The sequence below is a fragment of the Curcuma longa genome, chromosome 6, assembly GCF_044706935.1.
Source record: "Curcuma longa cultivar G26 ecotype Majalengka, Jawa Barat chromosome 6, ITB_CL_G26_1.1, whole genome shotgun sequence".
In the NCBI taxonomy this organism is placed as follows: Eukaryota; Viridiplantae; Streptophyta; class Magnoliopsida; order Zingiberales; family Zingiberaceae; genus Curcuma; species Curcuma longa.
In genome coordinates, this window is record NC_133866.1 from 4314568 (window position 1) to 4332482 (window position 17915).

General features: G+C 34.4%; 1 protein-coding gene and 1 pseudogene across 1 annotated transcript in view; both read right to left on the reverse strand.

Moving 5' to 3' along the window:
* Window positions 1-704: 704 nt before the first annotated feature.
* The window catches only part of LOC141830423 (putative leucine-rich repeat receptor-like serine/threonine-protein kinase At2g19230), a 34850-nt gene continuing 17639 nt past the window's right edge, over window positions 705-17915 (reverse strand). Inside the window, exons 4-13 of the mRNA XM_074717855.1 lie at window positions 4482-4620; window positions 4305-4376; window positions 4019-4090; window positions 3862-3942; window positions 3436-3596; window positions 3083-3330; window positions 2622-2748; window positions 2231-2299; window positions 1940-2129; window positions 705-1274 (exon numbers count right to left, since the gene is read on the reverse strand). Coding sequence (XP_074573956.1) covers window positions 833-1274; window positions 1940-2129; window positions 2231-2299; window positions 2622-2748; window positions 3083-3330; window positions 3436-3596; window positions 3862-3942; window positions 4019-4090; window positions 4305-4376; window positions 4482-4620 — 1601 coding nt within the window. The 3' untranslated portion in view covers window positions 705-832. The remainder of the gene's footprint in view (window positions 1275-1939; window positions 2130-2230; window positions 2300-2621; window positions 2749-3082; window positions 3331-3435; window positions 3597-3861; window positions 3943-4018; window positions 4091-4304; window positions 4377-4481; window positions 4621-17915) is intronic.
* On the reverse strand, window positions 5378-6828 carry LOC141830428 (putative leucine-rich repeat receptor-like protein kinase At2g19210; annotated as a pseudogene).

Sequence of the window (17915 nt, forward strand, 5' to 3'; positions counted from 1 at the left end):
AGAGCAGGGCATCGTTTATATAGAATCTAGAACAATTTTCATTTCACTCCCTATAGTTTCTATTGATACAAATGAGCCCGTTTTCAAATTTATCACTGTTATTTCTATCTTCAACATATAAGTGAAATCCGTCACGCAACGGTCTCACACAGTCGGTCCCACGGGACTCTGTTATTTCTATCATTAACATGAATGGTGGAGCTAAAATTTACTTTTAAAAAGATTGGAAGTATCAAGACTTTTTAAAAAAAAAATTAATTGAAAAAATTAAAAATATAAAAGGGGCAAAATATTATTAATTTAATTTTCGATCGAATTAATCAAAATAATTAAAAATTTTTAAATATTATAAAAAATTTATCAATTAATTAAAATTTTATAAATTTATTTATTTAAAAATTTAAAATTTTTATTTTTGATTAATTTAATTTATTCAATTTATTCCACAAGTCTCAATTTCAGTATTTGAATGATCTAAGATATCAAATATGCTAAACCAATGTATTGATGAGGATCGCCTACACTGAACATCATTGCCAAGGATTGAGGAACTTTATCTTAACACAAGGAGCAAGAAAAATACGGAATTTTTTTTCTGTAACAAAGAGATGACATTGTGAAAATACAAGACGCTTTCAAATGGAAGAACATACAATAGTTTTTGCCATACTAAATAAAAGTATCATCTACACTTCACCAAATACTATTTTCCTTCACACAAGTAATAACATTATAAAAGCTACACAAGAGTGAATTTGAAGCAAATGACATTTTGAACCTTAACAACCGTTATGACACAGTTTTAAGAGGGAAGAGTTGAGCAAACCCGTGTTTATCTTGCCGTTGGTCCAGAAATCTCAGTCATGTCTATCTCAAGAGCTCTGTTCAGGCTCGCATTGCTTACCTCTGAATATAAATTTTCACTGCGTGCGACTGTGTTCACAGTGTTATCATGAGAGCTCTCTAGTTCTAAGCTCTCTTTTAGCTGCATCACAACTTCTGACATGGTTGGCCGTTGTTGGGACGTATGTGATGTGCATTTCAGCGCGATATTAGCACACTTCCAGATACTATTTATGTCATACACCCCTTCCAACTTGGGATCTACAACATCCTCAATGTATCCTTTGGCAAGCCTTTGGAGCACCCATTGGGTTAGGTGTACAATTTCTGTACCTTGAACTATTGGAGGTAGCCCAGTGATCAGCTCCAAAAGAACCACTCCATAGCTGTACACGTCACTTTTCTTGCTGAGCTGGAAGGTATTGTAATACCTAACAAGTAATACGGTGGATTTTCAATCATAAATTTTGCACAAAAATAAACAGAGTATGAAAGCTTAATGACACTTTAGTTGAAGTTGATTGCCTCATTGTTAGTCATTATAGAGAGAGAGAATCACTAGTCCAGAAGATTAGTTGTGGAGACATGGTTGGATATGGCCTGAGATTTTCACAATGTGCATATGCTTGCTGTTATTGAACAAAATGGATCTATAGTCTAAAACATGCAAGATATATGATTTAAACTTTGAGTGATTATCCAAATACCACTTGCTACTGTCCAATAAATCGCAAAAATCATGATTCCTCTTAATTTAACTCGATGTATTTTCTATTAATCTATTTCTTCAAATTTATTTGCTTACTTATTGCTACAACTACTAATGTTTTCAGTGGTTGCATTTCATTCCAGGATAGAAAAAACATATATATTATGAACCAAGCCTCCTTTCCTTCATTTAAAAAAAAAACCAAAGTAAATAGTCGAAGCACACAAAGACATGGATAGTTATATTAAAACATGGATCTCAAAACGTGAAGTTTCATGATGATGGATTTTTTTTTTAATTTTTTTTTTGGATTCCTTGGTTACTATCTTTCTACTAGGTAGAGATGCTTGCTTGAAACAACTAAATAAATGAAAAACAATGACATACTCAGGATCAAGGTATCCAGGAGTTCCCACCACTACAGTGGATACATGACTGTTTGCCTCATTTGGAAAAGCTTTCGAAAGCCCAAAATCTGCTATCTTAGCTTCCAGAGCTTCACTCAAAAGGATATTTCCTGACTTCACATCTCTATGAACTAATGGTGGTTTGCATCCATTTTGCAAATACTCTAGCCCTGCAATGCAATTTAATAAATGAACCAAGATGGACTCAGATGAATGGTCTAGAAATCAGGCAAGGAAATATTGATACTTGACAATTCACATTGTTCCAAACCTTGTGCAGCATCAATTGCAATATGAAGACGTTGTCTCCAGCTTAAAGCTGTAGCATTGTTTGCCCTACCTGCATAATGTCAAATTAACAAGTCACCACCATTTTGTTAGTAGCGCCTAGCAAAACATTGTAAGATAAATAAAAGCATTTTTAGACATCATCATTCTCCCTTTGGAACTCTCAGTTGCATTCAACTTGCATAAAACTATAATTCAATTTATAATTAAAAATTTACTTGTACACAGCAGCAAGCAAATAAGAATACACATGTTAAATTTAGTTATCCATGTGTTTGACAGGAGGATGTATCTTTAAATAATTAGATTGTAAGCTTAATCTAATTCTTGTCACCTGATTGTCATGCATGCTATAATTAAATGTTGTTCCAAACCTTGTAGATGATCTTGTAGTGTTCCTTGAGACATAAACTCATAGACAAGCGCCAAATGATTTACTTCATTGCAGTAGCCAACCAAAGAAACTAAATTCCGATGATGAACCCTAGTCAAGTGTTGGGCCTGAAAAAACATAACCAGTGATGTTTACGAACTAGAAACATCAAGATCCAAACTAAATCAAAGGACAGAAGTGAATGGGGCAGTTATATTCTGTAGGATCTGACTAGTCATGGACATTACATAATTGTTCAAGAATACTATTACAATATGTCTGAAAGAACAATAAAATTTCATCAGCTCCTGATTTTTTTTTTTTTGTTGTAAATATACAAGTTTATATATTCATTCCCCCTCCCTGTCTTTGGTTATGCAAAACCTCCCAATGGATTCACATTCAACAACCATCTCCAACCAATTAAATTTAGTCATCCACATATGTATAAGATTTATTTACCTCAGCAAGAAACTCTTTAGTTCCTTGTAATGATGATTGTGATAGCATTTTGACCGCAACTTGAGTACCGTCTTCCAAATGTCCATGGAAAACAGACCCAAATCCTCCTTTGCCTAGGATCTTTTGAAAGTTATTAGTGATGTTCTGTAATTCCATGTATGTGAATTGGTGATTTTCAAGCTGCAATGCATTATCTGTTGGCTTTGCGAAACCATTTTGTGGATCAACTGAGCTGCCTCTTGTCAAACCTTTCAAGTTTCAAATAAAGAATAAGATTATTAAATGCATGTCATGAAATGGATGACAATCGACTATTACTGAACAACTGCAAGAGTTTATCACAGAAATCTCACCCTGTGTTTTTCTCACCCTCCAAACTATCACTATCACCATAAGAAGTATTAACACTGGAACTATACAAAGAATCACGATCACCAGTGTTGATATTTTCTTCTTTTTGGGCGTGACATTGCACGATGTACCATTGTCACAAAGATGTGGATTCCCACCCAGTCTGCATGAGATTATAACTTGCTTGATGGCTAAAGATATGTATGAAGCTAATGAAGAATTCTCCAACCAAAAAAGGAAAGAAGCAGCTATGTTCAAGAACAAATTGAACAAACTTTAATGCCAAATTATTACCCTAAGATTAAACAGCTAAACTCCTAATATTTCTTGACTCCATGCCTAGATCTCTTTAATGATCAAACGAGCCCTTTCATATTATGAATCATTAAAGAAAATTGGAAGGACCTAAACTTAAATGTAACACAAACCTTAAGGTAAGCAATCCATTTTGTGCCATTTCAAGGAGGTTCGAAGGAACTGATCCATTTAACTGGTTTCTTGTCAAATCACTGCAAACAATCATGAAATGTTAAGCCATTTTCTACCTTTTCCATATAATGAAAAAGGATTAAGAACTATGCTTACAGTAGTTTGAGAGAACTTAAGTTTGCTAGATCATCAGGTATTGGCCCTGTTAAATTGTTGTAAGACAAGTCCCTGAAAAAAGTGATTAAAAAACAATTGTTAGATAATAATTCCTCCTATGACATTCCTTTGTACAAGGCTCAAACATGTTGCATGATTTCACAACAAATGCTTGCATGGCCTGGCATTGACGCCAACAATCCAAGACTGCTAATGACTGTTTGCAATATTCAATGAATACTGAAAGGAAAAGGGAAAACAAAAAGCAAGCAAGGAGTAGCCTTACAAGTATTGAAGTGTACTTAGATTAGCAAAAGATTTGGTTATTTCCCCAGTCAGCCCCCATGATGACAGGTTCCTGCAGAACAATAGTGATTTAATAAGAATATTACAGAATTTCCAAATGGTTGGTCCCAATATTTCATGATCAATAATTTGAGATAGATGAGCTTGTAGAACTCACAAAGCAGTGACTCTTGGAGAATTTGACAAATTGTAAGTGCAATTTAGTCCATCCCAAACAAAAGCATTAGGGGAACATGGATCTCCCATCCAATTCCTCTGGATCCGATACCACTCCTTGATTGCTGTCATGGCATCAACTGTAAAAAAGAGAAAAATAATCAACAATGTAAGCTAATGACATTGCTCAGAAGAAAAAAAAATAGAAAACAAACACAACTGGCATGTGACCAGACTAAGTATCATATCAGAAGCACAACCCAAAGAAAATATTATGCGAATAATCAGCACTAAAATTCCTAACAATACCATATCGGTAGAGTCCATTGAAATAAAGAGCAATCTACTTAATATCATATGTAACTTCCAATCCCAACACCTATTTCAATCTATGGCTTTCTAATGTTTTTATACTGATTTTTTTGTCCTTTTCCAATACTAATTATCATAATAACTTTTTTTTTCTGGCAAACATATCAAATTTAGAAAAATTTGAACAACTTAATATAAAGATATGAATTCACACTCATGTGCACTGTTATGAAGGTGGGAATTTCTTTTTCCGTGCCCACTCTGCCTTAGCGCTTTCAGGAGCATTCTATCGAGCAATTGATGGCAAGATATTCCTCCCTGTTACACTGCAACAGAGAGAAGTAGAAAAAAAGGGGCGAAGGAACGAAAGTGGATACATACCATCTCCAGCATCTGAGGGCACGGAGGTGTTGTTCACGGCCGTGTAGAGCTCGAAGGCATTGAGAATGGGCGGGAGAGTGGAGTTGCTGAGAGCCTCGAGGGAGAGGTTATAGGTGGGGGACGAAACGAGGGGCTCGAGGCTGTAGACGGCGACCGAGTTGAGGTAAGAGGGGGTCATTATATCCCTCCTCCACGGGAATCCATTCACGTAGATGTTGAACTGCCGCGATTGATTGGTGCCGGAGAGGTTTAAGAAATCAGATATGTGGAGGATGGGGAAGAACTGGTTGACGTCGCCGGGGGAAGGATCCCATGTGATGACGAGGCTGGAGGAGTTGATGGGGGTGATGGCGGTCTGCAAGACGACGGAGGGAACTTCGAAGGGGTCCTGTGAGAGGTTTTCGACGGCGGAGTTGGTGGAGGAGTCGTTCCAGTTCGTCGTCTGCGAGGAGTTCCGGTTCCAACCCCACACCCGATCGAACGGGTCGTCCGGATACCTAGAGAAGGAAGCGCGAAGCACATTTAATCAGTTTAGTCCAAAAATAATAAAGAAATTACTTGAAAGAGATTTTAAAATTATAAAATGTAACTACTATCCTAATAATGTTGAAATAAAAAATATTTTTAAAGTGTTATTTTAATGTTTAAATAAAATTTTTGATTAAAGTTAGCTGAGTATCAAAAAAAATATACTATATAATTTTTTAAAACTACACTAGTTATGTTATATTAAAGAGGGTGAAAACCAACATAAAGGCTTTTAGTGAAATTAGCTAATATTTTTAATAATATTTAGCCAAAACATTAACTTTAATGATATTAATTTTAATATTAGATTTCTCAGTGAGATTAAACTCTGTGACTTTTGGTCTTGATAGATATCATTTAAGATGTGTAATGTGATTTTTAATAATTAATAATAATAAAAAATAATAACCTGATGAAGCCAGACTGCACTCCCAAATTCCACCGGTGAACAACACCAAACTTTGCCACTCGTTCGCCATGGGATAAAGACTGTCCTTCAGTGGTCGCAAGTCGATCCCGGAGATGAACGGCGTCCCTCTCTCGGTGTTCACCAGGCACACCGACAAGAACCTAAAAGAAAGAGATCACATTTGATGATTGTTCTTTCAATAGTTCTCTGGTTTAATTTACCTACTGAATTATACCCGGCGGTGGCCACCGTGATGGTCTCCCTCCGAATGAGTGACTCCGCGTTCATCACGTTCAACCCTCGCCCAATAGTTGACGCCGAGGTGGAGGTCGAAGGTCAGCGGCTGACCGCTGAGCCGGCCATCGTAGTTGCCGTAAAAGAACCATGCTCGGAGGAGGTACTTGGATCCCTGCACCACCGCCGGCGATCGGATGGTGTAGCAGTTGCGGGTGCCGTTGGGGAAGGAGCGGAGAGTGCCGAGCCCGGGGTTCCTGAATTCGCCCACGTAGGAGACGGAGGTGTTGCGGTTGACGCCGGTGTCGATGAAGCCGGCGTCGGAGACGTAGGAGATGTTAGTGAGGGGGTCGACGTAGGACGAACCGTGCTCGATCCCGCAGTCGATGGAGAGGAAGCCGAGGGCATCGGTGGACTGAGAGCGAGCTCTGGCGAAGACCATGGCGAAGGCGAGGAGGATCGACCACCAAAATCTAGAATCCATCTTCTTCTTCTTCTTCTTCCGGTATGCAATCGCCATGGCTGAAAAGAGCACTGTTTCTATAGAATGTAGAGCAAGTTTCATTTCACTCCCCCCATTGTTTTAAATTCAGTGGAATATCAATTGTACGTCCTGTTGAAAATATAGAAATGACAATGGGCGAATTAAAAAACTCGCCTTTGATCTCATTTTCTACTTCAAACACGACACACAGTTTTCAACGTATCAAAGCACGCCAGGCACATAATCGGCGGATCGGCTGACGTTACAGTTGTGCAAGCTGTTCCTTTGCAGACTGCAAATCTCAGGAAGGACCGGCCATGGAATCAACGATGACCTTGACCCTTACGAGTGGACCTCGTGGCTCCGCTGGTAAAAGATAAATTGGAAAATAAAAATGAAAATTTTTGAATCAAGTAAAATATTCGTATTATCTTTTTATTTATTATTCTTAAACATCTTCCTTATTTCCAAGATTTATTTTATTTAAATATATCCTTATAATGCAAATTAAATTTTGTAAAAATAACATTTTTCATAAAATATCTTATCCTACTTTTCAAAGCACTTTTTAATGAAGTCATTTAAAAGGTTTTTATTTCATCAAAGAATTTCATAAAAAATCATTAATGATCTTTTAAATAATTAATTAAAAAAATTATATTAATTTTGAAATTTAATGAAATTTAATAAAAATTTAAAAATACAGAAGAAGATTAATAAAAAATTATAAAAATAGATAAAAATTATTTTTAAGTATGATAATTGGAAGAATGTAGCTAATTTGTAAAAAAATGAAACCAACAAAGTGATGGTCAGGAATTATTATTATTATTATTTTATTTTTTTCACATATAATTAGCTATATATTAAAAACAGATAGAAAACTTTTTTTGAAAAGCAATGGCTGTCGAATAATAGAGCCGGAATATAAAAAATAGAATATATAGAAAAATGTAAATAAAAAAATATATCATGAAAAGAACACGTTCCAAATCTTCAGCTGCAGCTGCACCGGTCGTTCTTGCATGCCCCTCCCCAACCAAAAACAAAAAACAAAATTCTAGAACAATCAATCATTAATCATAGAACAGCAATTTAACAGTTCTATACAATCGATTTCATATCGTATGATATAATGGATAAATAAAAAAAGGCATAATTCATTACTACGAAAAAAAATATTATCTCAACTTCATTAAAATTTGATCTTTATTCACTTCAATAAATTTATTCTAAAATAATCAACTCAATTATATCACAAATCAAAACCTGATAAATAAATCTCTCCAGATCATACTCGGCGGTCGGCTGACGTATCAATCGTGCAAGCTGTTCCTTTGCAGACTGCAAATCTCCTCGAGGACAGAGCTGGGCGTGGACTCAACGATGGCGAGATCTCGTCTGGATCTGGGCGCAGTCGTACCATGCACCTTTGACTTGTCAAACGAGACATTAAGTCCGCACCGTTACGAGTGGAGCTCATGCTCCGAATGGTAAAAGATTTCTAGAAAAAAAAAACAAAATAGAATAATTTCCGAGAGAAGACTCATAGTACGAGTCTATAAATTGAAAAATGAAAATGAAAAATTTTGAACCATGTAAAATATCTGTTTTATTTTTTTATTTATTATTTTTAGACATCTTCCTTTTACAAAATTAAATATCTCATCAAACAAAGAAGGATGCATGTTATGATCTTCAGGATCTCTACGCATAAAATGAAACTTTGTTAAGTAAGATACTTTGAAACATACAATCTCTAAAAAATTCTCTATAGGTGAATTGGGTGTATCATCATTATGTTAAGAATGTAGATTTTTTAGTATGAAATGTAAAACTTTCAGATTCTCTTCTAATTAAAAGATTTATTGAAATTCGAGATAAGATTGTCTACAACTCAAATGAAGTGGGGAGGGCTAATATGGCTATGACAAATTGATTTGTTGGTGGGAAAAGGCTAATGCTTATCATTTTTTTATGCCACGGGTTTGGAGGTAGCTTGGAGTCCGGTGGTGTGGAAGCCGAAAGTTATGCCTAAACATCGGGTTATCTTGTGGATGTTAGCAAATGGGCACTTGAGGACCAAGGATCGCGTGGAGTATGAGCATAACAAATTGTGTGAGTTATGTCAATTTCATGAAGAAATCAACCACCACTTATTTTTTAAATGTCCCAAGGTTTGTGATGTATGGGGCAAGGTCAAGCATTGGCTCAGTATTGAACAAAATTTTAATTCTTTTGGTTAGATGCAGCAGGTTCTTGGGCGACATTACAAGGGCAACGGAAAATCAAGACGTGCTACCTCGACATCTCTAGCTTGATATACTATATATGGGAGGCACAAAATCGAAGGCGTTATCAAAGTATTATCCCAGATTTTGATTGGATTTTTCGCAAGATGTAAGTCCATGCATATCGATTTGTAGATCTCAAGCCACGGTAGCATCTAAGCTGCCGGTAGCTCTGTTCCTGAGATAAATTGGTTTTGTGGCCTGTGGTGTTTTGTATGGCCCGTAGATGAGCATGCAAGTGTTGTGATGTATGGACATGTGGGACTATGGTGTCTTGGTGTTGGTAGTGTCATGGATTTGATATAGTTTCTTATGTGATGGGTCATATTTGTGTGCTCAACGGCTAGTGATGTCTGGGCTATGATATTGATCTTTTGATTATACATTTGAGGGGTCTAATCTCTCTTATTTTATCTATATATGAACTTTTTTTTAAAAAAAAAATCCCATTGCACTTTTCAAAACACGTTTTAAATTAAGTCATCAAGAAATTTTATCATAAAATTTCAAACAAAAGGCATGAATAAACTTAAAAAGTTTATTTAAAAATAAATTATTTCATTAACTCATGATCTATTAAATTAATCTTCTTTTTTTAAAAAAAAATTAATAAAAATTATAAAATTAAAAAAAAAAAAAAGTTAATAAAAATTATAAAAGAAAAAAAAACTCTATTCATTTTTTCAATATCAAAAGCCTCCCAATAATTTTTTATAGATCTTACTCATCTCTCCATTATATATATAAATTTAATAAAATATAATCAAAATTTTTATAAAATTTAAATCTATATAATTATTAGCATTAAATGATATTAATAATTAAAAAATAAATTATATACAATACGGTCGCACATCAAATAAAAGATATAAATTATAATAATATAACATAAGATAATTAAATATATTATAATTAAAAAATTATTTTTTTCACTTATCGAGGTCATAGCGCGTCCAGATATGCTCAATCAAGACGATGATGTAATTGATTATCACTTAACTTGTAATTTCTTTGAAAGTATTCTTGAAATTCTTAGAGGAAATTTTGAAATATTTATGAAGGAGAATCTCCTTCATCATCCAACTAATTGACTATTATATCTCTTCATTCTTAATGATCATGTCGTGCAAAATAATACATGTATATATGATGTCCTTCAAGTTATTATTATATTAAATTTGTCCTAGATCTTTGATCATTGTCCATCAAGATTAGAGCACCCCAAATGCTCGTTCAACATCGTTTCTTACAGCCTCCTATCGTTCCTTACCATCTTTCTCTTTGGATCCTAGGGGTACAGAAAGCTCTCAACAAAAGTAGCCCATTCCAGATAGATCTCATCGGTTAGATAATATCTTTTCATATATTATGCATTATTAACCGTAAAATTAACCGCTAATGTATTTTCTTATAAGATAGTGTTGAACAAAGGTGATTTATTGAGCACGTTTATATCATTACGCGACCTTAAAAATCCCAAAAAAGGCATGTAAGATCTTTAAGTCTGCATATGCGACCACTTCAAGCACAATTGTCTAGATGCCATGATCTCTCTGAGTAAACTAACCTTTTAAGCAATAGAGCAATTTTTCCATTACTCATGCGTCTGAAGTAATTGTTGGATGTTAGCAACATTTGATCTTCCTTATTTCTAAGATTTATTTTATTTAAATATATCCTTATAATGCAAATTTTGTAAAAATAACATTTTTCATAAAAACTCATATCGTACTTTTCAAAATACTTTTTAATTAAGTCATTTAAAAGGTTATTATTTCATCAAAGAATTTCATAAAAAAACATTAATGATCTTTTAAATAATTAATTAAAAAAATTATATCATCAAATTCACGACGATTTGCTAAATTTATCCTTTTTAATTTTGAAACTTAATAAAAAATTTAAAAATACAGAAGAAGATTAATAAAAAATTATAAAAATTAAAATTATTTTTAAGTATGATAATTGGAAGAATGTAGCTAATTGGTAAAAAAATGAAACAAACAAAGTGATGATCAGGAATTATTATTATTATTTTATTTTTTTCTCATATAATTAGCTATATATTAAAAACAGATAGAAAACTTTTTTTGAAAGGCAATGGCTGTGGAATAATAGAGCCGGAATATAAAAAATATAATAGATAGAAAATTACAAATAAAAAAATATATCATGAAAAGAGCACGTTCCAAATCTTCAAAGTCTGAAGCAGTTGCACCGGCCATTCCTGCATGCCCCTCCCCCAACCCAAAAAAAAAAAAAAATTCTAGAACAATCAATCATAGACCAACGGATCAATGGACATAATTGACTTTATCGATCTCCATACGGAGTTTAAAGCAATCTCTCTTCACCATAAGTTAGAATTTGCTATGCCAACGGTGTCACACAGTTGACTTCATGACTATTTGTAAGGAGGTAAATTTAGAAATTACAAGTGAATCATGACGGGGAGAACATTACCTTAACTTTATCAAGATTCGATCCTTATCCACTTTAATAAATTTATCCTCTCGTAATTAACTTAATTATGTCCTGAGAACCTAAATAAGTCTCTCCTTTGAGTTTTTCTGCAAAAAGGTGGATTCGCCATCTTAACGGCCCCACGATCATATGTGAGGAGGTAAATCGAAAAACTGCAGTTGGTTACGACGCAGGAGGGTATTGCCTGGCTTCGCCAGTAAATAAGTCTCTCCATATCATACAAATGCATAGATTTTGATTAAAATATATCAAATTCCACTAAGTATACAAATGGTACATGATCGTACATGTCCTTGGGAAGGACTCAGAAAAATTATATCGAGAGAGATGAAAAATAAAAAATAAAAAGTTGAGAGGAGCAAGTGTGGCATTGCCACCCTTTCGTATACCTCTACATTCAGTGCCGGTTCGAGAGGTATCTTTAAAATTACATGTTCAAGTAGAGCTGTCAATTTGGATTAGGTTTGTTGGATTATTCTATTTCATCAAATAATTTAAGTGAGTTGAGTTAAAATTTTATCAATTCATTTTAAGATGGGTTCAAGTGAATCAATCCGCATGGGTCGGCATACGATCTGTGTGGATCGGCACACGACCCGTGTGAATCGGTCCGCAGATTGAGAAAAATTATTTTTTAAAATTTAAAATTAAAGGAAAAAAATTCAATAAATTAGTAGGATCGATCTGTCTAAATCACAATTTAAATTTAAAATTTTCAACTTAATTCGTTTAAACTACAATCCAAATTGAAAATTTTTAAAATTTTTAAAACTTTTTTATTTTTTAATATACCCGTGAGTTAGCTCGTCTAATTCACAACCCGTTTTAAATTGAATTAGATTAAAAATTTTCTAATTTGTCAAATTAATGAACCGACCCACCTCATCATATAATGAATTTCTAATGGATTGTTGGATCGGGTTGGACCGGCTAGAGGGGGGGTGAATAGACGGTTTAAATAAAGTCGCAGAATAGACACTCCTTTTAAAAAAAACTTGGTTGCAACTCGGTCGTTGCTTCCAAGGCAATTGACGCTCAAAACAAACTCCTTTAGGCGGAGAAGCCTTTACACTTGTAGCACAGAGACTTAGAGAGAATGACAAAAGTAATTGATGATCTAACTCTAAAACTCTAAGTCTATTTATAGCCCAAGAGAATAGATCTAGATCGTTGATCGTAGATAAACTTTCTCTTGGTCGTTGATCCGTTGATGCGATCCTAACCGTTGATCAGAGATAAGCTTGATCGTAGCCGTTGAGTAAATAAAGATAAACTTTATCTTTAATAAAAGATAAAGAGAATTATCTTTAATAAAAAATAAGTATTTATCTTTTATATGATAAAAGATAAATCTTATTATTTTTTCTTCTTTTTTTTTTTTTGCAACCGTCACGTCCAAACGGTCCAAGTCTAAGTCTTCTTCTCTGGGCAAAGTCAACTGTCAAAGTCAATGGTCAAAGTCAACAATTTTGACTTTTGTTGACTTTTTGTGGAATCTTCGATTGGGTGATTTCTGGCCAACCGGAGTTAGGCTCACCCGAACCCGACTCCGGCCTTTTGCCCCTCGAGCGTGCTTCCTCCCGGATTCTCGTCCCTCGGACTTCGCGCACGTCCTTCTCGCTCCACCGGCGTACTCTTCCGTAGCTTCCGCGTCCCTCGGATTGCACCGAGCCCGTCGGCTCACTTCCCCGCGCAACCCTTCTCGTCCGCTACGTCTTACGCTCGACTTCCTCCGTACCTAAGTTCCTGCACACTTAGCAGAGGGATTAGAACAACACAGGACCTAACTTAATCTAGTTGATCACATCAAAACTAACCGGGGCACCAACAATCTCCCCCTTTTTGATGTGCATCAACCCAGGTTTAGTTAGGGTTAAACTAAAAAAATAAGGAAAATAAATAAAACAAAATAAACAGGTTAAGCAAAAAAAAATATTTCATGTTAAAACTATAACCTCCCCCTGAACCTCAGCCTACTCTCCCCCTTTGATCACAGCAAAAACGGGGTATATAAAATTAGGGAAGAAAAAAAAACATTTGTGTAAATGCAATAGAAAGTAAAAAAAAATTTCAAGTGCTTAATTAATACACAGTAGATCACACAAAATTTGGTCTTCAAAAATTAGCATTGCTAAGGATTTCAAAAAAAAATTTAAAATGATATTTTTATTTAAAAAATAGAAAAATAATTTCATTAAGAGAAAATTTTGAAAGTTTTTGTGAAAGTTGAAAAATTTTTTTTAATTCAAAATTGATTGAATTAAAAAAAAATTTTAAAAAATTTTTTAATTCAACGCAATATCAACACACTTCCAAACACAAAACTTCCTTTGCTTAGGATCTACAACATCCTCAATGTTTCCTCTGACAAGCCTTTGGAGCACCCACTGAGCTAGGAGTACATTTTTTGTACTTTGAACTATTGGAGGTAGCTCAGTGATTAGTTCCAAAAGAACCACTCCGAAGGCTTAGTTCCAAAAGAACCATTGGAGGTGACCGATCTAAGTCTATATATAAAAGCCGAGCAAAGGCAACTCAAAAGCACATGGGCGGAGCTTAGATACGAGTTTGTTTGTGTGCACATTTCTGGCATCATATTCTTCAATGTTATTGATAGTAAAAGGTGAAATCGTCACCTTAACAACTTCAATCCTCCACTACTTGAAAGAGAGTAAATTATAAGGGACTTCTCCTTTACCAACACTAACACTTGTACGGGTTGAGGCAGTCAACGGGACATTTTCATCCTCACTGAGATTCAATCTCAAATATATTGATAACAACATCTGTAAGAACCATTTGCACCAGTTCCTGACAGCATGTTCCTCCCTTACAGTATTTACATGATGTAATTCATTCACTTCACGTTGCAACGAAATTAATCTCCTATTTTGCATCGGTCGGCCACAAAAACTCAGGAAAATTAAGCCATGCTTCAATAATACCAATAGTTCGACATCGAGTCCCATGGACTAGTGCAGATAGTTCTTATAGGGATGTTATTAACAATAAATTTGAGATCGATTCTCAATGAGTGAGGAATGTCCCACTGATTACTTCACTCTTCTTGTAAGTGCTATTGTTGTTGGACAAAATCTTCTATGATTTATTTCCTTTCAGAAAGTGTGGAATTGTCAAAGTGATGATTTTATATTTTGCTAAATTAAGAATGGAACGCGAGTAGTAGGGAAATGTGAAATCGAAAGATTATGCTTTTGGTTTTTCACATTGAAATTAGGATCATGGATGGAGTCTAAACCAAGTCTATTACAAATTCTAGTTAGTTATGAATCTAGTTAGTTATGAAAGGGTAATCAGCCCATTTGCATGCTTGGATGAATACAAATTCTATTACAAATTCCAATCCATCTACAACAACAACAATTAATGGTAGAATTTGTGTGCATTCATTTTAAATAAAAGAACTGTGACATCCGAGGGATGTTAATTACTGCATTGATCTTGAGAATTTGATATTGTTAGTTGAGTTTTATTTATAAGACTTCTCAAGATTTGATCTCCACGTACTTAATGATCAACTTGAAACTTATATGTGTGATATGTGTTCTAACAAAACATTTAAAAGATTGAAAGACCTTTATGATCTTTCAAAAAAGTTAATTATGTCAAAGAAAAATATGACTTTTGACATTGACGTAATTCTATCGATTACGATTGCAACTGTAGAGAAAGTATTTTCTGTCATCAGAATTATGAAAAATAGATTGCGCAATTGAATGAATGATGATTGGATGAATAATAATCTTATTCTCTATGTAGAGAAAAATATATTTCTGACAGTTAATAATGAAACTCTTTATGATACATTAGAATTATAAGATTTAATACTAGTTTTTTTTTTTGGGAAACATTTTTTGTAGTGTTTGAAAACAATGGCTTCCACAAGTCTCAATTTCTGAATTTAAATGTTCTTAGACATCAAATATGCTAAAACAAAGTATTGATGAGGATTGGCTACACTGAACATTTGCCTAGGATTGACGAATTTGTATCTTAACACAAGGAGCAAGAAAATAAGGAATTATTTTTTGTAACAAAGAGATGGCATGGTGAAAATACAAGATGCTTGTTCCAAGATGAAATGGAAGAACATACATTAATAGTTTTTGCCATAGAAAATAAAAGTATCATCTACACTCCACCAAACACTATTTTCCTTCACATAAGACATAAGACATGTAAAAAGCTACACAAGAATGAACTTGAAGCGAACTACATTTTAAACCTTAACAACCATTATGATACAGTTTTAAGTGGGAAGAGTTTGAGCATACCCATGTTTATCTAGCCGTTGGTCCAGAAATCTCAGTCATTCTAGACACTCCTATCTCAGGAGCACTATTCAAGCTCACTTCGCTTACTTCTGAGTATAGATTCTCACTGCATGTGATTGTGCCCGTAGTGTTATAATAAGAGTTCTGTAGTTCTAAGCTCTCTTTTAGTTGCATCAAAGCTTCTGTCATGGTTGGCCGTTGTTGGGACGTTTGTGCTGTGCAATTTAGAGCAATATCAACACACTTCCAGACACTATTTATATCATACTCCCCTTCCAGCTTGGGATCTACAACATCCTCAATTTTTCCTTTGTCAAGCCTTTGGAGCACCCATTGGGCTAGGTGTACATTTTCTGTACCTGAAATTATTGGTGGTAGCCCAGTGATCAATTCCAAAAGAACTACTCCATAGCTGTACATGTCACTTTTCTCGCTAAGCTGGAAGGTATTGCAATACCTGACATGCAATATGATAGATTTTCAATCATAAATTTTGCACAAAAATAAACACCGTATGAAAGCTTAATGACACTTTAGTTGAAATTAATTTACTAATTGTTAGTCATTAAAGAGAGATAATCACTAGTCCAGAATATTAGTTGTAGAGAAATGGCTAGATATGACCTAGGATTTTCACCATTTGCATATGCTTACTGTTATTGAAAAAAATGGAACATGCAAGATATATGATTTAAACTCCGAGTGATTATCCAAATAGCTCTTGGTACTGCCCTATAAATCTTAAAATTCATGATTCCTCTTAATTCAACTTGATGTATTTTCTATTAATCTATTTCTTCAAATTTGTTTGCCTACTTATTGCTACAACTACTAATGTTTTCAATGGTTGCATTTCATTCCAGGATAAGCAAACATATATATTATGAACCAAGCCTCCTTTCCTTCATTTAAAAATACCAATGTAAAGAATCCAAGCACACAAAGAGAGGGATAGTTATATTAAAACATGGATCTCAAAACAAGAAGTTCCATGATGATGGATTTGTATTTTTTTTTCTTTTGGATTCCTTGGCTACTATCATTCTACTAGGAAGAGACGATTGCTTGAAACAACTAAATAAATGAAAAATTAGTGACGTACTCAGGATCAAGGTATCCAGGAGTTCCCACCACTACAGTGGATACATGACTGTTCGCCTCACTTAGAAAAGCTTTCGAAAGCCCAAAATCTGTTATCTTAGCTTCCAGAGTTTCACTCAAAAGGATATTTCCTGACTTCACATCTCTATGAACTAATGGTGGTATGCATCCTTTTTGCAAATACTCTAGTCCTGCAATGCAATTTAATAGATGAACCAAGATGGTCTCAGATGAAATGGTCTGGGAATCAGGCAAGGAGTATATTGATACTTGACAGTTCACATTATTCCAAACCTTGTGCAGCATCAATTGCAATATGAAGACGTTGTCTCCAGCTTAAAGCTCTACCATTGTTTTCCCTGCCTGCATCATGTCAAATTAACAAGCAATCATTCTCTCTTTGGTACTCTCAGTTGCATTCAACTTGCATAAAACTATAATTCAATTTTATAATTAAAAATTTACTTATACACAACAACAATGCAAATAAGAATACACATGTTAGATTCAGTTAACCATGTGTTTGACTGGAGAATATATCTTTAAATAGTTAGATCGTAAGCTGAATCTAATTCTTGTCACCTGATTGTCATGCATGCTATAAAGCAAGTATATATTATGAAAGGATATTAGATAATGATATTCAATGTAGTTTCAAACCTTGCAGATGATCTTGTAGTGTTCCTTGAGACATAAACTCATAGACAAGCGCCAAATGATTTGCTTCGTTGCAGTAGCCAACCAAAGATACTAAATTCCGATGATGAACCCTAGTCAAGTGTTGGGCCTGAAAAAACATAATCAGTGATGTTTATGAACTAGCAAACATCAAGATCCAAACTAAATCAAAGAAACAGAAGTGAATGGGGCAGTTAATATTCTGTAGGATCTGACTAATCATGGACAGGACATAATT